This window comes from Electrophorus electricus, chromosome 17, assembly GCF_013358815.1.
Source record: "Electrophorus electricus isolate fEleEle1 chromosome 17, fEleEle1.pri, whole genome shotgun sequence".
Classification (NCBI taxonomy): Eukaryota; Metazoa; Chordata; class Actinopteri; order Gymnotiformes; family Gymnotidae; genus Electrophorus; species Electrophorus electricus.
Window position 1 is genome coordinate 12562343 of NC_049551.1, and position 23413 is coordinate 12585755.

The 23413-nt window shown below is 52.4% G+C and overlaps 1 protein-coding gene across 4 annotated transcripts in view; it reads left to right on the forward strand.

Moving 5' to 3' along the window:
• The window catches only part of uvrag (UV radiation resistance associated gene), a 72631-nt gene extending 50198 nt beyond the window's left edge, over positions 1-22433 (forward strand). For all 4 annotated transcript variants that reach the window (XM_035535564.1, XM_035535563.1, XM_027029229.2 and 1 more), the window contains 2 exons: positions 13146-13237; positions 20808-22433. In XM_035535564.1, coding sequence (XP_035391457.1) covers positions 13146-13237; positions 20808-21591 — 876 coding nt within the window. In that variant the 3' untranslated portion in view covers positions 21592-22433. The remainder of the gene's footprint in view (positions 1-13145; positions 13238-20807) is intronic.
• Positions 22434-23413: the final 980 nt, after the last annotated feature.

A 23413-nucleotide genomic window follows, 5' to 3' on the forward strand; every position in this document is an offset into this window, starting at 1 on the left:
CGTGAGGGACAGAGAGAGAGAGAGACACACGTGAGGGAGAGAGAGAGACGCGTGAGGGAGAGAGAGAGACGCGTGAGGGACAGAGAGAGATGCGTGAGGGACAGAGAGAGAGAGACGCGTGAGGGACAGACAGAGAGAGAGAGACGCGTGAGGGACAGAGAGAGACGCGTGAGGGACAGAGAGAGACGCGTGAGGGACAGAGAGAGACGCGTGAGGGACAGAGAGAGACGCGTGAGGGACAGAGAGAGACGCGTGAGGGACAGAGAGAGAGAGAGACGCGTGAGGGACAGAGAGAGAGAGAGAGACGCGTGAGGGACGGAGAGAGAGAGAGACGCATGAGGGACAGAGAGAGAGAGAGACACACGTGAGGGGGAGAGAGAGACGCGTGAGGGACAGAGAGAGAGAGAGAGACGCGTGAGGGACAGAGAGAGAGAGAGACGCGTGAGGGAGAGAGAGAGACGCGTGAGGGAGAGAGAGAGAGACGCGTGAGGGAGAGAGAGAGAGACGCGTGAGGGAGAGGGAGAGAGAGACGCGTGAGGGAGAGGGAGAGAGAGACGCGTGAGGGAGAGAGAGAGAGACGCGTGAGGGAGAGGGAGAGACGCGTGAGGGAGAGAGAGAGAGAGAGAGAGAGACGCGTGAGGGAGAGAGAGAGAGAGACGCGTGAGGGACAGAGAGAGAGAGAGAGATGCGTGAGGGAGAGAGAGAGACGCGTGAGGGAGAGAGAGAGACGCGTGAGGGACAGAGAGAGACGCGTGAGGGACAGACAGAGAGAGAGAGAGACACGTGAGGGACAGAGAGAGACGCGTGAGGGACAGAGAGAGACGCGTGAGGGAAAGAGAGAGACGCGTGAGGGACAGAGAGAGAGAGAGACGCGTGAGGGACAGAGAGAGAGAGAGAGAGACGCGTGAGGGACGGAGAGAGAGAGAGACGCGTGAGGGACAGAGAGAGAGAGAGACGCGTGAGGGAGAGAGAGAGAGACGCGTGAGAGAGAGAGAGAGAGAGACGCGTGAGGGAGAGAGAGAGAGAGAGAGAGAGAGAGAGACGCGTGAGGGAGAGAGAGAGACGCGTGAGGGACGGAGAGAGAGAGAGACGCATGAGGGACAGAGAGAGAGAGAGACGCGTGAGGGAGAGAGAGAGAGACGCGTGAGAGAGAGAGAGAGAGAGACGCGTGAGGGAGAGAGAGAGAGAGAGAGAGAGAGAGACGCGTGAGGGAGAGAGAGAGAGAGAGACGCGTGAGGGACAGAGAGAGAGAGAGACGCGTGAGGGACAGAGAGAGAGAGACAGAGACGCGTGAGGGAGAGAGAGAGAGAGAGACGCGTGAGGGAGAGAGAGAGAGAGAGATGCGTGAGGGAGAGAGAGAAAGAGAGACGCGTGAGGGAGAGAGAGAGAGAGACGCGTGAGGGAGAGAGAGAGAGACGCGTGAGGGAGAGAGAGAGAGAGACGCGTGAGGGAGAGAGCGAGAGAGACGCGTGAGGGAGAGAGCGAGAGAGACGCGTGAGGGACAGAGAGAGAGACGCGTGAGGGACAGAGAGAGAGAGACGCGTGAGGGACAGAGAGAGAGAGAGACGCGTGAGGGACAGAGAGAGAGAGACGCGTGAGGGACAGAGAGAGAGAGACGCGTGAGGGACAGAGAGAGACGCGTGAGGGACAGAGAGAGAGACGCGTGAGGGACAGAGAGAGAGAGACGCGTGAGGGACAGAGAGAGAGAGCCGCGTGTGGGACAGAGAGAGAGAGCGAGCGAGGGACAGAGAGAGAGACAGACGCGTGAGGGACAGAGAGAGAGAGAGACAGACAGGGACAGGGACAGAGAGACTGCGTGAGGGACAGGGACAAAGAGAGAGAGTGAGCAAGACAGACGCGTGAGGGAGAGAGAGACGCGTGAGGGAGAGAGAGAGACAGAGACGCGTGAGGGACAGAGAGAGAGAGAGAGAGAGACACACGTGAGGGGGAGAGAGAGACGCGTGAGGGACAGAGAGAGAGAGAGAGACGCGTGAGGGACAGAGAGAGAGACGCGTGAGGGAGAGAGAGAGACGCGTGAGGGAGAGAGAGAGAGACGCGTGAGGGAGAGAGAGAGAGACGCGTGAGGGAGAGGGAGAGAGAGACGCGTGAGGGAGAGGGAGAGAGAGACGCGTGAGGGAGAGAGAGAGAGACGCGTGAGGGAGAGGGAGAGAGAGACGCGTGAGGGAGAGGGAGAGACGCGTGAGGGAGAGAGAGAGAGAGAGAGACGCGTGAGGGAGAGAGAGAGAGACGCGTGAGGGAGAGAGAGAGAGAGACGCGTGAGGGACAGAGAGAGAGAGAGACACACGTGAGGGAGAGAGAGAGACGCGTGAGGGAGAGAGAGAGACGCGTGAGGGACAGAGAGAGACGCGTGAGGGACAGAGAGAGAGAGAGACACGTGAGGGACAGAGAGAGACGCGTGAGGGACAGAGAGAGACGCGTGAGGGACAGAGAGAGAGAGACGCGTGAGGGACAGAGAGAGAGAGAGAGACGCGTGAGGGACGGAGAGAGAGAGACGCATGAGGGACAGAGAGAGAGAGAGACGCGTGAGGGAGAGAGAGAGAGACGCGTGAGGGAGAGAGAGAGAGAGAGAGACGCGTGAGGGAGAGAGAGAGAGAGAGAGAGAGAGACGCGTGAGGGAGAGAGAGAGAGAGACGCGTGAGGGACAGAGAGAGAGAGAGAGATGCGTGAGGGACAGAGAGAGAGAGACAGAGACGCGTGAGGGACAGAGAGAGACAGAGACGCGTGAGGGACAGAGAGAGACAGACGCGTGAGGGACAGAGAGAGAGAGAGAGAGACAGACGCGTGAGGGACAGACAGAGAGAGAGAGAGACAGACGCGTGAGGGGGAGAGAGAGAGAGACACGGTAGGGACAGAGAGAGAGAGAGAGAGAGAGACGCGGGAGGGGGAGAGAGAGAGAGAGAGAGAGAGACGCGTGAGGGACAGAGAGAGAGAGAGAGAGACGTGTGAGGGACAGACAGACAGACAGACAGACAGACAGACAGAGAGAGAGAGACAGACAGACACGCGTGAGGGACAGAGTGAGCAAAGCACCGAGGAAATGCACAGCTCGAATCATGGAACAGAGAGAAAGTAGGAAGTGGCTCAGAGAAGGGGCGGGGCTATGGAGAGGTCAGCAGAGTTGTGAGCGGGGCTATGGAGAGGACAGGGCGCTGGGTGGGTCTGCCGAAAGGTTAGCAGGACCGTGGGTGGGACTACAGAGAGATTAGCAGGGAGGCGGGAGGGGCCACTGAGAGATTAGCTCGGTGGTGGGCGGGGCTCTGGGTGAGGGAAGAGGCGGGTTGAGGTCATGGCTGAACACTTGCAGCGACATCCTGTTGGCCCAGTAGTCTGCGAACTCTGGGCCGCCGCGATATGAAGGCCTAATCTGTTATTTGGTTATGATTATACTCCCTTATCAAATGCTAAATAAACACACAATGAACAAACCTGTTTTGCAATGAATGGCCTTTCGCCGTCTTCAAATACAATGTCGCACGACTCCGAAACAGTTTGGATCCGTTTGGAGGAATTCGTTTCAGACGATCACAGATGCTTATCGGTGAAGTATTGTGTGGCAGGCCGTCTTGTTCACGCAGGGCTGGCCCGTGTTTGGGCACCACCGTCTGCCTCTGTATTAAAACAAACAGATTTATCGGAGCCTTGCGCCATGCCTCCGTCCCCGAGCGACCGGGAACAGGGATGAGGCTGGAAGCGGTGGCTTCTCTGCACGCGCGCTCCCAGACGTGGCGATTGGGCTGCGTGGGGATCAGTGTAGCCTCCTCCTCTGCCCGGGCACGTGAGGGGCTACAGTCACGGGACAGGCTGCATTCCCGCGGGTTTCTTTTGGGGAATCCGGAAGTGCCCTCCGTCCTCCTCTGTCCGGCCTGTGAGACGGCGTCACGGTTCAGCATGTGCCCATCAGTCAGGGAAGTGAGATGCAAGCTGAGTGTCTCTGGACACACACACACACACACACACACACACACACACACACACACACACACACACCTCCACATATATATGAACGCGCGTCTGTGTAATGTTTGCCGACTAGTGAAACAAAGCCTTTTTGTTTGCCAGTCGATGACATGTTTCCTCCTCCACACGCTGACCCAGACGTACAGCCCAGGTGGGGTGCGGGAGGTGGGGGCCACACCCCCAAAACACCACCTCCCCTTCCGCGCACGCTTGTTATGTGTTAGCGGTAGAATGAGAGGTAGACGCAACGCGTTGAGGGACGTGCGTTTGAGCTGCATGTCAAAAACACCGCCAGCGCTACGAACGCAGGAAAAACCGCCTCAGTCACCTCCTGGAGGAGAACCCAGCAGACACACTGCACCCAGCCTCTAATTACACCCCGTAACATGCTGTCTAACTGTCATCGTCAGCTGCTCCGAAAACATAAATAAATACAAAATAAAAGGACGTTTGCCTTTCCTGTAAGCGTGCTAAATCTTAGGCCATTCTGTGTGTGCCCTTCACAACCAACAATTTAGAACATTTCAGACGTGAAGTGGTACAGTTGGTTTTTTTTAGGTGTCGCGTTCTTACTTTTGATATGGAAAGGTCAAGTTTAGTTTCGGAGTGGCCAGAGCAGGGGCATGCAGCGCGCTTTCGGGTGTCTGCAGCGTTCAGCGCAAAACGTCTGAGAAGAGGCAGCCTCGTTGCTGCGCGAGAGGAGCGACCTTCGACCCGTGCCTTGCTTATGAAGACGGAACACCGGAGGCCTCGGTGTAGGGGCTGGGGGGGGCGGACGTCTTCACAGCCTGTCTTCCATGTCTCCTGCCCTCTCACCTCGCTGCGCTCCGTCATGGAAACGTGTTGCTGCTCCGAAAACACGGTGGGCCCCATAAAAGAACCCACTGCTAGTTTAACTCCGTAATTAAAACTCCCCAGCGTGGTCCTGTGGCTGGCCTCGCGGAGCTAAAATAAAAACAACGTTTCAGTAATTTGGCTCTTCCGCTTAAAGGCTGTGTGTACATTGTTTTTGTTTTGTTTTTATTTATATATATATATATATATATATATATATATATATATATATATGTTTGTTTATGTTCAGTGTTTTGGAGGTGAAACCGTTTCAGCAGTTGATATGAGCTTTCCGTGCACACTCTCTCCCAGCTAAAAGCGCCGTAGTGATTCCGGCACGGTTTGGCGGTATGGCATGACCGTTTGTTATCAGCTAGGCATTCTTGGAATGTTCTCAGGAATATCGGCATATAAATCCGGCGCGTTTTCCGCCGGTCCCTCGTGCCCAGCCAGGGTTCTACTGGCCTGCTTAGTTGTGTGTGAGGAGAGCAGGATGGAGGTGTGAAGGAGGTCCCATGTTACCGCTCCCACGTGACCGGGGCGATTTGACCCCGACGCGCCCCGACTCGGCGGGGCGGGTTTAGGGTTACCCTGCCCCAAGTTAAAAGGGGTTAGTGTTACTCCTCCAAAGTTCAAGACCGTGTGGGTGCCTGGACCCTCGTGGCCAGAGACGCAGCTCCAACAGGTGTCAGTGTAGGCCACCAAACAGGCAGACACCAGCACACATCCCTACACACACCCAACCAGCGTTCTCCGGTGTCGAACGTTGGACCAGTGTGTGTGCTCACTCTCTCTCTCTCTGATTTTTGGAAACTCTCTAGAATGTTATTCTGTCTCCCCTGATACTGATTTATCCGATTTCTTTAGCGATCACATTAAAGTCAGGTGATATTGCGGTGTGTGTGTGTTGTCAGGGCCCGTTGGCATTGTCTGGTGTTCTAGAGAATGGTTGTGTTGAGCTGGTGTATCCTGAGCTTCGGAGGGTTTTTTTTCCCCCCTTTTTTTTAAAAACTCCAGTGAATGAGTTATTCATACACCCAGACACTTCTAACACAAGCAGGTCTGCAGGAGCAGTATGTTTTCTATTGCAGACTGTATCACATGGCCCATGGTAACAATAAAAATGGCTCACAATGCAATTGTACAGTTGTGTTTTTAAAAAAACAAAACAAAAAAAAACCTTTAGTGTTCTTTGAATGCTAATGACTGCTCGGGGCTCTTTGCGGTAGCCCGGCGAGACGGGCTCGTCAGGTGTAACCATAGTCACCCAGAGGACCGTTGGCGGAGAGACGCCCGCGTCTCCCACACCGAGCGCGGCGGGGCGGGACGGGACGCCTGTCACCGCCGGGCGGGTAATTGGACTTCCCCCTCGTCTTCGCGCGCTGTTCCCGTAGTTATGTAAATGTGTTGACTGTGAGGCGGACACGTGATACCCACCGGAGCGGAACCCAGGGCCCGGCTTGCTTCCAATTAACCGCAGCTGTCCTCCGATCGGGCCGCACACCTGGGTCCTGTTAATGCCCATTAGGCAGGAGGAAAGGAGTACCGGAGTCAGGAGAGCGGGAGGAAGAGGAGGAAATGGAGTGGCTGGGAAAAGCGCCACCACTCGGACAAGGCGACGCAGGAGACGAGGGTCAGTGGCAGCGAGAAACCCAACACTGCATGAAGGAGAGGTCCCGTCAGGCGTGGGAGTGGCACAGTCCAAACGCGCTTTTAAACTGTTGCAGTTATACAGGAATGCGTTTCATGACGACTCGCTGAGCCGCAGCGAGGAAGCTCTTCAACCTGGGGTCCGGGTGTTGCTCCTACGGCTGCTGTCTGAGCCTGGGGTCTGGGCGTAGCTGCTACGGCTGCTGTCTGAGTCTGGGGTCTGGGCGTAGCTCCTACGGCTGCTGTCTGAGCCTGGAGTCCGGGCGTAGTTGCTACGGCTGCCGTTCGAACCTGGAGTCCGGGTGTAGCTGCTACTGCTGCTGTCTGAGCCTGGGGTCCGGGTGTAGCTGCTACTGCTGCTGGGGTCCGGGTGTAGCTGCTACTGCTGCTCTCTGAGCCTGGGGTCTGGGTGTAGCTGTACTTGATGGGTGGACATTGTGTCATTGTGGTCATTGTGTCATTGTGCTTATTGCTTATGGACATTTTTTATGGATTCAGTCGGTGCTTTCGAAAGAAGCTTTCAACGTTGTGACAGGTAGAGACTGCAAGGACTTAAAAAACCCCCCAAAATCTCCATTCCAGTCCCAAGAAGCACAGTGTGTCATCTCCATTAGGGAGCCGTGCCGTGCTTTCCCCACACGGCGAGCTCCAGCAGCTGGGGCCGTTTTGAAGAGCAGAGCAGCCAGCGGGGCGTCAAGGGCTTCACAGCTAAGCACGTTAGCGCCGCACGTTTGGGACCGGACCGGGGCGGTCAGCTCTAAGCCTTCTGGCCAGACGCAGAGAGCGAGAGCGTCCGGTCTAGCCGGGTCCGAGCCAGGACGTCCACCCGGAGCAGCTGCGCTCGGTGCCCCGGACCGTCCCATCTCCCCTCGAGGACGGGGGAACGGTCTGCAGATCTCCGTCAGTTCCGCGTCGTGGAGAAATCTGGAGCCCTCCGCCAAATCAGAATCTCAGTTAATCCATACACGTGCGCCAGCACCAGAGAGACCCTGCCGCCTGCCCCGCCCACTGCTTTGCAGGTACCATATATGCATAATGCATGCGTGCTTTTTATGGTGGCTTTTCGCCCGTTCCTCTTCACATGCGCAGCCGTGCCAGACAGTGAAGGTGGGGCTCTGTCAGAAGGGCTTAGCTTCCGTCAGTCCGAGCCCAGAGAAAGCAGTCAGAGATGGATCTGTGCCATGGGGAGGCCCAGGGTCGTGTGGGCCTTGTACGCCAGAGCCAAGACCTTCATGCTTGAGGGGGCGCGTCTCTCCTTCTCTCTCCTCTCATTTTTCTGAAGTGGGACCATCCTCCTGTCCATCTGTTGTGAGGGTTTTCCCCTCCATCTGTCAATTCAAGGCTGCACAGCGATGATTTCCTTCGAGTTTAACCCTCTGCATGCTTGCCGCGTGACAGCGAGTGCAGCCCAGAGGCTCCTGCCCCTTGCCACGCTCATCCGTCCAGACCCCGTCGGACCGGGGCGGGCTCCCCCTGATGCCTTGCCCGACAGCGGCTGAGGCGAGAGGATCCGGACGGCCCTGATTGCCTTCCCTGGGGAAGGTCGAACGCTCCGCTAACCTGCCAGGCGAGGACTCCTACCTCACGCACCTCTCCAAACCACAGCAAGGCCGTGCCTCCTCGATGATTAGAAATCACCGCCACGGTTCCACGTGACAAGCTCGCTCCAGGCTCGGGGCCGGAGACAGCGGCGGATTTGGGAAGAGAGCCGCCCGCTGAAAAGGCTGGGCAGGGCGCTAATAACCCGACGCGAGCCGAACCATGGTGACCCGGCCACTGACAGAGCCTCGCCCTGGAACGATCTCGGGCGGAACGGAGTCTCTCCGTCAGGGAGGAGACCCTCGACGGAACGTCGCTTACAATACATCTCAAAAAGGGAAAGAGGAAAAAAAGAACAGGAATTTCTAACAGTTCATGGCGGGGAGAAATACCCGATGGCAAAGGTTAACAAAGAAAAAAAAAAAATCCAACCACATCCTTATGGGAAGTGAACGGAAAAACAAAAGATTTATTTATTTTTCCGAAACTCCTGCAGACAAAATGTGTAAAAGGAAGTAATTTAAGATGATGGCTGCTGTAAAGGCGTTGTTGAATTTGAAATGCTGGCTTGTTTATCTGCATGATTTTGGTTTACGTGTTCTTGACACGTGTTCTCAGGTTTGGCGGAAGATTCGTCTGCGTTTCTCTTCCGCTCGCAGTGTTCAAGTGAAGTGAAACAAAGCCCAGCAGATCTGCCCTGCCAAGCGCTGTCTAAACCTTCCTAAACAGTCCAACACGTGCCCCGATGCACACGCACGCGCACGCTTATGTGATGGGATTGCAGCTTGGCCACGACTGATAAATGCCCAGAAGGTTCTGGAGGCCAGCCAAGCGTCCTTCATCCATCACTGTTTGTTTGTCTGCAGCATTCTGGATCGATTCTGGAGATCGTCAGCGTGTGTACAAATGTGTGCGGCGGGCGTAGCGTGCACCGTCGTTGGCCCGATCACACATGGTGTGCCGGTTCAGAAGTTCAGCCTCGCAATTCTGCTCAACTCGAGAGCGAACGCTCGATTGGCTCGGTCAACTCTTCCAACGGGGTTCGTCTCCGATGCTGGGCGGCAGACGGGGTTCCGGACGGGTCCGACAGGTAGATGGTTCCGGTGCCGCGATGGAGATCCGCTCTGGACCTGGAAGTGGGCCGCTGCCGAGCCGAGCTATTGGGAGAAGTGGCGAACAGAGCCGTGGAAATATCGACGTGGACGTGAACGGCTCTCTGCCCACGCGCGCGAGTGTGTTTGTACCTGATCTTTTTCAACACCGGTCTCCTGCGGGTCATGCGCATATGCCAATACAGAATATCAGTAAGCAGTTGATGTTATTGCACTCTGAGGTTCAGCTTCGTTATGCAGACTGTGTCTAACACACACGTCCCCGTGCACACGCCTGGTATAGAGAAGAGTTCACAGCACGTCTGTCGCCTCGTCTCTACCTTTTTACTATTTCCATTGCTCTGTTACACCCTATGGGTGTAAGTCCCACCTACCTGTTCCTCTTGCTTGGCTAGGTGTGTATGGAGCTCTGTACACACACACACACACACATACACACACACACACTTTCCTAAACCCTGCTCCAAGGTGCACCACGGCTGCATCCTGCCACTACAAACACACTACACCCTATTACCACACACGGTACAACCTCTAAACCCTACAACTACGCCCAATTATACTACACCCAAATATGCTACACCCTACTACTATAACACTACTAAACCCCAGCAACGACGCTACACGAACGGAACGCTTCTACTGTTCCCAAATGTACCAAACCCTGCTGCTATAACGGAACATATTAAACCCTACTACTATGCCCCACGTAAACAAAACTCGTACTATACACAACAGACTAAACCCTGCTACTGTACCTAAGCATGCTAAACTACTACACCAAACACAATAATCCTTAAACCGCATTCTACACCAACACATTAAAAACACGCTGTGTCCACCAGTATAGCAGACATGCGCACCTGCCCCCACCCAAACACACTGAATTCTGCTACTGTACCACACGCATTCATTGCTATTTCTATACACCGTTCTAATATACACATTGTGTCGAAATAAATCACACACACTTTATCCTAATACACAGCAGACACACTCACCTCTCTGGCTCCATAAGGCTATAGCATGATAAGGGGAATTGGTGCCTGGGATGTGGAATCAGGAAAAGGGATTTAAACACAAGTCACTCGTCATCCTCCTGCCAGTCAAACAAACCACTGAAGCGTGAGCAGTGTGTCATGTAGACTAACTTGTCTCAGTGCCATATCTGAGTTGGACTCAATCTGGTCCCCTGTGGGCTGATGTCAGGTTTGTTTTGTGTGTCTGTGTGTGTGTTTGTTTGTTTGTGCGTGTGTGTGTGTGTGTCTGTGTGTGTGTGTGTGTGTGTGTGTGTGTGTGTGTGTGTGTGTGTGTGTGTGTGTGTGTGTGTGTGTGTGTAGGTGTGTGTACACGTGTATTCGTGTGTGTGGAGTAGGTGCTGAAAGGTCACGTCGTACTAAAGCTAAATACAGATCACGCAAAAGCCACACGTTTTCTCCCGAAAACACACTTCTGGTTAACTGGTGGGGGTGTTGATGAGGAAGTTGACTAAAGTCACTGTTCTGCTCTTTTACCCGTCCAGAGCGTTCAGGTGTAACTCGTTTGGCTGCGTTTCAGCGCAGGGCTGTAAATACTGACATCATACATATCCACACCCATGTCCTCAAACATACCTTCATCTTGTGCAGAAATACAGCAGTCTCTTCTCTTCAGGGACACTGTGTGTGTGTGTGTGTGTGTTTGTTTGCAGGGCTGAGTTAGGTTTTACTACCAAACCAAATCCTCCTTCATTTCCAACCTTACATTTTTGAAACCCTTTTCTGACTTTGGGTTCGTTCTGGCTGCCATCATCGCTGTTCTGGGTTCAGGTACACGTGGCGCACTGTTTCTAAAACAGGACGCGGCGGCCCTTGGCCCGCCACTCTGGCCCCTTCCGCTCCTGGTCTCCATGGGAACGGAGTGTCGCCGGGGTTAGCTGTAGACCTGTAGCTGATGGGAGCGTTAGCCCAGTTCAGGAGGAGCTCACCAGTTCATTAAAACACGGCAGAGAGGGTGTGAAGCACGTGAACACGTGACATACATCTGCACATGCACGTTCTGACTCTCTCTCCTTGTCTTCTTTCTCACACACACACACACACACACACACACACAAAAGGATGCTCTCATACTGTGTCGTAAGTTTTCTCTAACGTTTTATGATGCCCCTGACATTAATGCTCTCCTTGAACACATTCTCCTTGAATTGGCAGAGTATACGTGTGTGTGTGTCTGTGTGTTTGTTTCTATACTGCTGCTTGTAGCCCACCCTGCACTCTCAGGCCTCTCCCTGTTACCCTGTTGCCCTTGGTTATCTGGGACACGGGCTTTTGCCAAGGCCACATTACACACATGCTGGAGAGGAAAGTGCGTGTGTGTGCGCGCGCGTGTGTGCGCGCGTGATGGATCAGCTCTCTGGATCAGTAATGTCTAGTGTACATGCTAGTCTAGTGTACATCAGCACACATGCTGATCATCTTGCCTATTACACTATAGAAGCAACCTGTGTGTGCGCGTGTGTTTAATTATTTTATTCAATAGTTTAGTATTGAACATCTCTCTTCTCTTCTCTTCTCTCCTCTCTCTCTCTCTCTCTCTCTCCGTCAGCCGTAATTAGACTTCCATGTGGTCCTCCACTCGGGCGGAGGGGAAGGGGTGGGGTAGGGGTCATTGATCACACTTTATGAAGATGTGAGCTGGATATAGCCAGATGTTGGAGATGAAGGGGGAGGGAGAGAAGGAGAGAGGGATGAAGTGAGAGAGGGATGAGTCTGAGAGGGAGAGGCTGATTGATTATCTGGATCTGGAGGCCTCATGCTTGCAGGCGGTCGCCTATGAATAACTCTTCCGGGGTTTCCCCTCCGGGGCTACAGGAGGCGCTGTGTTGTGCCGCAGGAAGATTTTAATTGCATGTGCAAATGGTGCATACAGGATCTAAAGCTTATTTAGAGTATTTACATAAGCTTTAAATTTATAAATATTTAAATACATTTTGGTTACCACGCTTTGGTTACCACAGATGAGCTCACGTGACCGTGGAGGCCGCGCCCGTGCACGCGTGGGGGCTGGGCATGCGTGCCTGTGCGTGTGCGTGTGTGTGTGTGTGTGTGTGTGTGTGTGTGTGTGTGTGGAGTAAATTCATAGATGGCACAGGTCAGTAGCGTGTCCCAGGGGGACGTGGTCTGAGGACAGGAAGTGAGCACATGGTTTCGTGCTCTTCCTTATTTCATCTCATCCAGATGTTCGCAACTGCTCCTCCTCCTCCTCCTCGTCTGCTCCCAGGACCTGCTTGCTGCTGGCCCGGAACCTGTGCCGGCCCGGTGCTTTACGAGGCCATAAACACGGAACATTGTCATGTGCAGATAAATCCAGCTCGCGTGAAGGAAAAGCGCCGCGTCGTCTCCGGTTACGGCTTCTGCGCACGTGCAAGGGACAGGGGGCCTTCGCGGGACGTCTTCGCCTGCGTCCCGCTGCCCGCACCTGCCTGATTTGAATAAATACTCCACTAGATTAGAGCAGGACGCAGGTTGGGCCCTGTGAGTTAGGAAACGTTCATGTCGTGGCATCTTGGTTTAAAACTTTAGTCGGACACATGAGGGATGATTGGCTCATGGCTCATGTCAATGGTTCCTTATTTCAAACAGTCTGAATATGTTTACCATATGTCCAAAGGAAGCGGTGTGTGTGTGTGTGTGTGTGTGTGCTTGCTGCTTGCAAGGGGATACCTTCATGTTGAATGTGTAGAAATTCTAGTAGTGTGTTCTGATCTGTGGGGCTACTGAGGCTCTAAGGACAAATGCTACTGTAGGCAGACACTCCACTTCACCAGGTCTCTGTGTGACTCTAGTGACAGTTACCCAGATCTCTGTGTGACTCTAGTGACAGTTACCCAGGCCTCTGTGTGACTCCGGTGACAGTTACCCAGGTCTCTGTGTGACTCCGGTGACAGTTACCCAGGTCTCTGTGTGACTCCGGTGACAGTTACCCAGGTCTCTGTGTGACTCCGGTGACAGTTACCCACGTCTCTGTGTATCTGTGGTTGTATGTTCACAGCTTCGATACCAGCACGGACTCTCAACTCCAGACCTGCGTCAGACTCTGCCAAACCTGAAGAACTTTCTAGAACACGGATTACTGGTGAGATGGTGAGTTAAACATTTTTTTCATCCTTTTGACTCTGAGAAACCTAGTAGTGGGCAGTGGTAGTTCAGTGGCTAAGGTGCCTGACCATTAACCAGAAGGTTAGTTCAAGCCCTACCACTGCCAGGCTGCCATTTAACCCACAATTGCTCAGGTTGTATTCAGACAGAAATGTAAGTCAGTTTGGATAAAAGTGTAGTACATTTGATTTGAATGTCTCACCCTTGAACAAGTGATCAGTTGTGTGTGGGTCAGAGTGAGGCACCGTGACGATGAACACAGAGCAGGTGAAAAATGACACAGGTTTGAAGGTAAACTAGAGAACTGGTTTCCCCTTCCTCTTTAAATTCCATTGTAACCGCTCGCCCTCTGTAAACAGACGTTTCACGGGCAGGTGTTTTCTCTCCCCAGAGCTGATCAGATGATAGCAGCAGATCCAGAACGGCTGCCCATCCCGGCTCGGCGGCAGAGGGTGGGGGTAGTGGTGCGGTGGGTGTGCGGGGCACAGCGTTGATAGGGCATCCCCCCCTTCCATCAGGCGGGGACCTGCCCATAACCCCTGTGATCTGCGCGGTGGCTTTGATCCCAGCCGCCCGGTCACGGTTCAGCGCCGAACGCAACGTCCCTTTAAACGCTAATTGAATCATCTTTGTTTACAAAAGGAAACAGGCGAGGTTAAATCCAGCCATTCTCTCCCCCGCACTCCTAATGCACCCGGGAAGTGGTTCGGCGGGGAGCATATGAAACCCCTGACCTCTTGACCTCTGTGTCCCAGGGCAGGAAATGGAGGAGGAAGAGGAAATCAGTGAGGTTTACCATCTATGGCTGGAAGTGTGAAGCGCTTTCAGTGTTCTCATGTAAAGTGTCTCTCTCTCTCTCTCTCTCTCTCTCTCTCTCTCTCTCTCACAACCACCCTGTGCGTTGCCTCATCCTGTGTGCCTGGCGCGTCTGATGGACTCTCCTTCATGAGCCACTCTGTGTAAAAATGTCATTTTGTAGCCCATAAGTTACATTTTTCCAGGACCCTCACTGAGTCTGTTGCCTCACGGCGTCCGCGTAGAGCTGAACCACGTCAGCCGCTCAGCCGGGGCTCGTCTCCGTGGCGAGAGTAGGACCTGCTCACCCTGGCGGCGAGATTCCTTCCATTCTGCGTGAGCCGCGGGGTTCTTTTACAGCCCGTGTGCGCCTTAACCCCCACCCACCCCCAACCGCTCCCACCCCCCCGAAAAGCCTCAATTCAGATAGTATTTCCAGCACAGGGGCCAGAGATGTGAAATATCGACACATAAAAACCAGCCACAGGGCAACTGCAGGGAGTCACACAGACAGGAGCTGTGTGCCTGGGAGTGTGTATGTGTGCGTACAGGTAGGGGGTTGTGTGTGTGTGTGTGTGTGTGTGTGTGTGTGTGGTAATGAATGAATGAATGTGTGAAAGTGAAACTAGTGAGTCTGGAGTAGGCAGTGCTGTGCTCACAAGAGTCAGATCAAGACAGATCCCCATGAACTGGGCAAACACAATCCCCCCCCCTTGCTTGTGCGTGCATGAGGGGGTAGCAGGGGATGTGCACATGTTCCATATTTCACAGATGAATTTCTAAAGCTGCCTCATTAACATTTGATCCGTTTCGGGTGCGTCGCAGCGGGCTGGACGCAGGCCTGCAGCCTCCTCCATCTCCCCCGGCGTGCCCTGCACCTCCCAATTACCTCCCTGACCTCCTCATCTGATCTCCCCCACCCCTCACGGCAGAAGGGGGGTTGGTCTGCGTCTGATTGCTCCCATGTAGGTTGTCTGCCACGCCGCGGATGGCTGCATTCGGGTCTCTCGTTCCTGGACATGTCCGTGGCAGGAGCTTTTGACTGTGTGTTGGTCTGTGTGATGAGGGAGGCTCTCTGTGGCTGTGCTGACGGCCATCGCTGCCCACTCCCTGACCTGCATGTGACGGCACCCGCGTGGGGTCCCGGATGACTTCCGCTGGCCTTACAGCGCTAGCACGGCGCCCAGCGCGGCATGGGCGGGGACTCGGCCAGGGGTGGATCTGGAGACGGGGTGGAATTTGACAAACCCCCAGGCATGGAACTTCATGCTGGGGTTGGAGACGCGGAAGATGCTTCCGGAACCCCAGAGAGGAGCAATGTGAAGACTCATACATCCCCTCACAACACCCCCCCCCCCCCCCCCCCCCGGTCTCTTTGGCCTTTGATCTTATTGGCTATTTTGGTTCATGCCAAACTCCACTCCTCTGCACTCAGAGCCCCTCCCACTCTACTATAGCTCCTCCTCCAGGCTGTGTCATGGTGATTGTTGTTTCTCCGACTGACCTTGGGCATTCTCGGTTTGGTTTCCATAACCAGCGAGTGTTTGCAGTGACCTGTTCAGCAGCTGTTCTGCCGTTATTACTAAGGGCCTTTGGCAGTTTAATCACTGCTTAACATTCGAACAATTAATCACATCTGGTGAATTTGAAAAGCTTCCTATTACAGCTTTATAATTTCATCTTTATATATTTATTTGACTTGTTTATATCATCAGATGATGTTTTTAGCAGTGTTCTTTAGCGAGACCTGAGGAAAACAAAGCACCGGATCAGGAATGGTCTCCTCGTATCGTGTTCCTGGACCGTTTTTTTTTTTGTTTTTTTCTCACTCTCTCAAAGGCACACTCACACACATGCTAGCAGTATCAGGCCGTGAATCAGAGAGACCGGGGGGTGCGGGATTCGAGCACGGCGAATCAAAGAGCTCCCCGCGGACGCCACCTTGTCTTGCATCTGGACGCGCGCGGGCCCCGGCGTTTGGGCCGTGTCTCCGCTGTCCTCGCCAGGCCTGGACACAGCGCTATTCACCCGGTCCAGATCCTAGCTTTGCGTGCTCCGGTGGCTTGAACCGTGACGCATCATCATTAGGTGCCAAAAACACCCTCACATCTGGTTTGAGTGCCGTGTGGTGGGAAGACTCTCTCCCTGGCCGCTCTCATGCGAGCGCAGCATAAAGGAGCGGAGATTTATCGGCGGCGTCCAAGACGAGGGGTAAAAGGAGTTTGTCACCCAGTTAAACTCGGCAGGTCGTACCGTTAAAGTAAATGGTTCCATAACGAGGTTTGCTTTGTCGTCAGTCTAGCTTTTCTTCCCTATAAGATTGCCGGAAAAGGAAGGTCCCCCTGTCTCTCTCGCTGAGACACAGGTCAAAGTGTGTCTCTGCTGTCCCGTCCCTGCTAAGGAAAAGAAAAACGTGTCAGGGGTAGCACATCAAAGCAAATGTCATCTGTGTGTGTGGTTTAGACTAGTGTGTGACCCACATCAGGGTTGAGCAGAAACTGGAAGATGCCCAGGAAATGTTTGGATTTGCAAAATTCCAGACCTGGCTGGAATATCCATGACTAGGATTGTGTGTGTGTGAGCGAAAGACAGCGAGAGAGATTCAGCTGTCTTACATGCTTATGCTGTTAAGTGTGTGTACTGGCAGGGTGTCGGTAGAAGAGGCGTGTGAGCTTGGGCCTTTTGATCTCTGAGGAGAAGAGGTTGATGAATCCTTGCAATTTATAAGCCACAACTGTTTGTCTGCTAGTGTCTTCTCCCTGGAGGGGGCTAGCCTGCCTGGGTCATGGAGAAAACTCCACCATCACTGCATGAGGGTTTGGACTAAACTCTGGACTAATCTCTCAGAACCCCTCTCTCCTGCGCCCTCCCACCTTCTTGAAAAACACAAGGAAATGTCGTCTCCCTTGCTGCGTGAAAGAGAGACAGAGAGATAGAAGAGGGGAGGTGCCAGAGGGGTGAAGAGGAAATAGGGTGAGGGGGGCCCGGAGCTCTCTGATTGACCAAAGTGGCCCAGTATAGCGCAAATACACAATGTGAACAATAGCATCAAAGATCGAGGGGCTTCTCTGCTACACATCAGCCCACCCCTGCCAACTTTGATTAAACATCACCTCTGGCGCGTGTTTAGAGCACGTTAATTTAGTAGCGTAAACCCTCTGCTACAAACAACTGATTTCTCTAAACAAGGTCTGCTATGTTTTCCATGCCGTGCGGGAAAGGGCTCGTCTAGGTTTACATGTCTGCATGCGTGCCCCGGTGTCGCCGTGCTTCTACGGGATTACGCAGTTTGGAGAGAAAATAGTTTTAGGCTTGCTGGAATTATTAACCTCTTATTGAATGCAGTCCGCAAAGGGGGGAAAACTGGGATTAATGGGAATCGGAGATGTAATCAGATTTTGAGTCCATATGCCTGTATTTTGTCAGTAATAGTCCGTAGCCGGTTCGCACGAGGCCTCGAGTGACACAGCGCTTCTGAAGCGTTTTTTAATGCTAGTCGGATACGTTCCTCGGAGCAACCTGCCACTGCGGAGAGCTCTGCTTTCACTCATCGGCACTTTAATTTGCTCCTGCTCATATGTCTGCCTTTATTCCAGCTTTAAGACTGGGATTAATTACTCACAGCGTAACGATGTAGTTTGGAATTGGTTCAGTCAGAGCTTTTCGGCCCCAGCAAAGCATCGGTTGTTCAGGTCCCAGTGGATGGCCCAGAACGTTGGCAAAACGGTTTTCTCTTTAGCGTGAGTCAAGTTATCACCGTTTAGCATTAAAGAAGCGTACAGCAGTTAAACCCTGAATGCCACCGAACGCTGAATATGAAAAATAAATAAATAAATAAACACTGACCAAAAGAAAAAAAAAGATTCTCACTCTCTTATACATCTTTGCTACGTTAAAACACAAAGTGACACAATGTGCACTTTGTCCCATGGACTGGTTTGGAGATGAGCACTGTTTGGTCTGGACTCAGCAGGGTGTGTCTTCATGACGAGCATTGCTCTGGCCTTCTCCTCGGTCTGGCTTTGAAGGCACCTCCTGTGGACTTTGCTGGGTGTTAAATGTGGACTGGTGGCTTGGCAGGGCTGATTTAGTGGAGGCATGACCCTTCACCCTGGGACAGCTGTGAGTCATGAAGCACGGTGCGTTCAGCTTGGCAGTAACAAATGTTCTGATTCGCCGACGTGTCAGTGAATGAGAACCCGTTGCTGAAAGACAGTAATGCTGAGGTGTTGGCCACCATCTTCATAAAGTAGCTGTCAAACTATCATAGACCCGCAAGACAGTCAGTTCATACACACCCTCATAGACCTGCTGGACAGTTGGGCCAGACAAACTATCATAGACCCACCAGACAGTCAGTTCATACACACCATCATAAACCTGCAGGACAGTCAGTTCAGACAAGCTAACATAGACCCGCAGGACAGTAAAGTCAACAAATTATCAAAAGCCTCCTCCACTGCCAGTAACTTGTTCGCTTTTATTGAGTCTGTAGAGGTATTTGAATGGGAACTCAAAGCAGCTGCTCTTTATGGGAGTGTGTGTGTGCTAGTGATCACACTCATTTAGGACCTGGATCCATGCAACAGCAGACGCTTGGCCTATTGGAGTGTTTTTCAGATCTCCTGTTCTAGTCCGAGTCAATAGAGAAACAGCTGTGTGTGTGTGTGTGTGTGTGTGTGTGTGTGTGTGTGTGAATGACTTACGAGATGATCCATCATGCACATCCGTGCGGGCAGGCACAGGGGTGTCTTCGTCGCGTCTTTCTCCCCTCTCCCTCAGACTCGAGTTCAGAAAGGCCTTATTGGCGTGGCTGTATTTGCTTAGCCTTGCCAAAGCAAAATACATCAACACAATCCATACATATGTTCACCGGCTCATAAATTCATACAGCCCAGTCCATATTCATTTAAAACTATGAGGGGAAAATGTGAAATAGTTATGATTGGAATGGGAAAGGAATGACTTCAGAAAATACTACAGACTGGAGCTTCAGGATCTTGGCGAAAGAGGTATAATTCACAGATATTGCAGACGCTGCTCGCCTCGCGATATATTAAAGCGCAGGGGTGAACCCTGGATATGACACTAGTGAACCCTTGAGCCCAGAGTGCACTGTTTTTTTCCTGCATCTGTGCACAGTTTCAGAGGGTTTTCGAGCAGAATAAAACCGCTTATTCTCAAAATATCGATTTGCTAATCAAAGTGACACTTATTGATTGATGTCGCGACCATTGCTCAGCTGCCACAGAAGCAGTGTGGCAGATGCTGCATGGACATGTGGGTTTGTTGTAGTCAGAATCGAGTATGCACCACCTTTCAGGATCACCCCCAAGGCGTGAATCTCATGTTGTGCACGCACATATGAACGCGTGTTCGTGCGTGACGCAGTTATCTTTTCGAAGCTGGAGTTTACAAACATCATTTCCTGTCTGTGTTTATCAGACATTACAAAAACGCTGTTTTTCCGTCTCACTCTCACTGGCACAAAGTCACAAGACAGTGGTGAGTGGTAAGCAAGTAAAGCCATGCAGAGACGAGAGAGAGAGAGAAAGAGACATCAACTTAACATTGCTGTTATTTGTGGATATGAAACCTACGAGATGAGTGAACGTAAGTTCCTGCTGTTACCTCTCATGGGTCTTTTTATTAATGACCAGGTGGTTAGTGAGTCCCAGCTGGTACGTCCGTGAACTTTGGGTACTGTGGTCTTGGATGTGTGTAAAGACTGGACCATAGTGGTTATCCAGGCAGTCTACGGGGTCCACCTCTTGGGCAGGCCTGAATAGATGCAGCCTTCGTCAGCTTTAGGTGGCAACCTCTCAGACCTTCTGCCTTCGGGTTTGACCGTTCGTGTTCAGCCCACAGACAGTTTGATTACTAGGCAGGTTACGACTGCAACCGGAAGTTCTCGAAAGGTCCGAGGGTTACAGACATTGCGTGTATGGTCCATATACATCAGGCATTCCTATCCCATGTGTTCTTTCATGCAAAGCCCAAGTGTGGGATTTGCTGTTCTCCACAGTTTCTTTTTTGCTGAGGTCTGTTGGATCCCACTTCTGACTCCACCAAAGAAACGGGAGACTCTTCTTGTGTGTTGGGAAGTTTATTGCGGGAGACTCTTCTTGTGTGTTGGGAAGTTTATTGCAAATGCTTCTTCTATACAGGCGGGGCCTACATGCAGCTTTGGGCCTGACATGATTGGTCTAGATAATATTTGAGTTTATAGAAGAATACACGTATACACTGGCTAGTGGTTTTCTTAAAAATAAAATGTAAAATAACTACTCGTTGGTGGAGAGGTCTTTGTGCTTATAGCATGATCAGATACCCAGTACCCAGGTCCCAGTCCTGTCTTTTCCTAGAACACTCACAGTCTGATTGGCTACAAATATCGTTATCTGGACCTGAAGATGAAAGAGTGTTCTTTGTGATAATTAAAGCATGCAGGTGTCAGGAAATGAAATGTGTCTCTGTGAGATGAAGACTCTCCTTTCAAGTAACCACAGAGCTCTAACCTGGAGCATCTGATTGGTCAGAATGCATGTACAACTCTCATCGGGAGCCTGTGATTGGTCAAAATGCGTGCACACCTCTCATTTGGAAGGTCTGGGATTGGTCAAGATGCTAGTGGCACACAATAAACAAATGAAAATAATTATTTAGGGCCCTGTTTGCAGGGTTAACTATGTTATGCAGCTCTACTTTAATTTGAACATATGCAGACTATTTTAACATCTCACCTGTCTTTCTCTCCCAGTGATCGCCACCATGTCTCCAGTGCGATTCCAGTCCCGTCGAAGACTCACCTGAGCGTTTCCGCCGTGTCAGAGGAGGGCGTTCCAGCCTCTCCGGTCCGAGGACCCCGTAAGAGAGCGAGCTCCGAGGCTGACAAGCAGAGATACAAAACACCTCCACCGAGCTACGACACAGTCTCAGCCCAGCCCTGTCCCCGAGCTGCCTCGGAGGCTCCGCCCACACAGGCTGCCTTCCTCCCGCTAGACATAAAAACTGACGAGGGGCAGGCGAGTGGGCCACTGGAGGGCGGGGCAGGGGCGGGGCCTCAGACGGAGGATGCAGTCGAGACCGATGTGGGCCAGAGTGGGGAAACCACCCAAGCCCCTGCGAGTTCAGACTGCCTCCCCAACGCAGGTCCCTCAGAGGAGACCCCAGCCATCCAGCACCCAGGCACTGTGAACGGGTCGGCCGTGCCTGAAGAGGCTGTGGTTCTGGGTGGTGTGGGCACGGTTACGGCCAGCACTGAGGTTTGCTGTTCTGTGGAACAGGCAGAGGAGATCATGGGCACTGAGGCCACAGGGCTGGGGTTGGGGCTGGGGTTGGGGTTGGGGTTGGGGTTGGGTGGAGGGGCTCGCCTGGAGGACTTTCCCTGCATTCCTGTGGACCACGCCGTGGCCGTGGAGAGCGACGACCAGGTCCTTGGAGAGTTGGATGTGGCTGGCTTCGAGGAGTTCTCCCGACGCATCTATGCACTGAATGAGAACATGTCCAGCTTCAGACGCCCCCGGAAAAACTCCGACAAGTGACCAAGACCCGTAGTATGGACCTGAGGACGTGGAGGTGAAAGGTCTCTGGATAGGCCTGACCTTCATAAGTCCTCCCCATGACAGCATTGAACATAGACATTGCATAAAGAGAAATATTCTTATTATTATTATTATAATAATAATTATTAGGAAATATCTGGAATATTGACCGATTTGCACTTCTCCGAGCGTTTCTATAACCATTTCAAACAAAATAAAGCGAATGTTTGTGGTTGAACTGCATGGCAGCTGCTTTTCTGTGAGTACCAGGCAGTACTGGCCAGCATAGGCTGCTTTTCTCTGGGACCACCAGAGGTCACAGGTTAAACCCCCACCACTGGACCACGGGAGCGGGAGACCAGCGCACAGGCGGAGAGCGTCTCCGATAGAACCGGTTTCAGACACACACACACACACAAATACGCCTGCGCTAAATGATCAGACTTGCTGGCCTGACTGAACTGTGTTGTGGAATCATAAAGTGCAAGCGTTCTAGAGCGAGGGGACCAGTGCGGCGTGGCGGGGAGGGGCCGGAGGGGAGCCTCTGCCGAGGGAGTAACATTATCATCTCTGGTAGAAATGGAGAGAGGTTTTCCTCCACATCAGCAGTGCCATTTGGAGCTCGATGATTGGCCCAGCTGAGGACCTCGCTGTCCCTCTGATGTCTGCTTCACCTCCTGCAGCAGATGCTCACCCGTTCGTCAAAGGCTGTATTATCGTCCGCTCATATGGGTTCTATTTAAAAATGAACGCTAGAAAAAGTGCTTTCCATTTGCAGTGACGATGTCTATTTCCTTTTATATAGAAGGTGTTTTGTTATTAAAGACCACAGATGAATCGAATTATTGTAAGCAGTTCAGTTTAACTTCTTTCCTCACACTTTCCTTCTTTGTGTGGATGCTATCCTTACCTTGGCTGTGTGTGTGTGTGTGTGTGTGTGTGTGTGTGTGTGTGTGTGTGCGTGTGTGTGTGCGCGCGCGCGTGCGCACTCTCTCCCGTTCTCCTAAAACACACACGCTTCATTTGACAGCAGTCGAGCTGCAAGCACTTCACACGTTTTCCAAACAGCAGACTGATGACACACTTTCCAAATCCTCTCCGCTGCGTTTTTTGCGCGTTTCTCTAAGGCATTTGCTTTATATGCATCTCCTAACTGGGGCTTTGCATAAGGACATGTGGGGGTCCGTGGGGGTGTGTGTGTGCATGTGTGTGCCCACTTTGCTTAGTTACATTCCTAGCAGTGCTGCATAAATGAACAGAATGCTGCAGTCATTAGAAGACCTCTGTGGAAACAGAACATTCATTTCTACTGATCCACTCTTCCTGAAACACTGCAGTGTAAAGTGCAGATGGTGCTTATAAATGTAAAAGACCAAAATAAAGTTATTTTATATTATCGCTTAAGACGCAGATGGTAAGTCAGACGCTGTTAGCAGTGTGATGAGTGTGAACTGCAGATGAAAGAAAACGTTATTCTCTGATTGCAGTACGGTAGTAGCAAGGATGACGTTTCCCTTTTTTCGGGGGGGCGTCAGACGTAGAAGTAAACGGATGGTTCTTTTCAGACTCAGCCAGCAGAGATCTTTCCTCAGAGCTCTGTTTCTCTCTCTCTCTCTCTCTCTCTCACACACACACACGCACACACACAGAGCTCTCTCAATTTGCAGTACCGGGTAGGGGACTGTGCTTTGTTCCCCAGTTCTAATCCACTGCAGGTGTGCGGAGTTCTGGGACTCGGAACATCACGACGCCCAGTGACATGCGCAAGGTCGGCGGAATGTGTGAACGTGTGTGATGTGTTGTGCTGGGAGCGTGGCCTCAG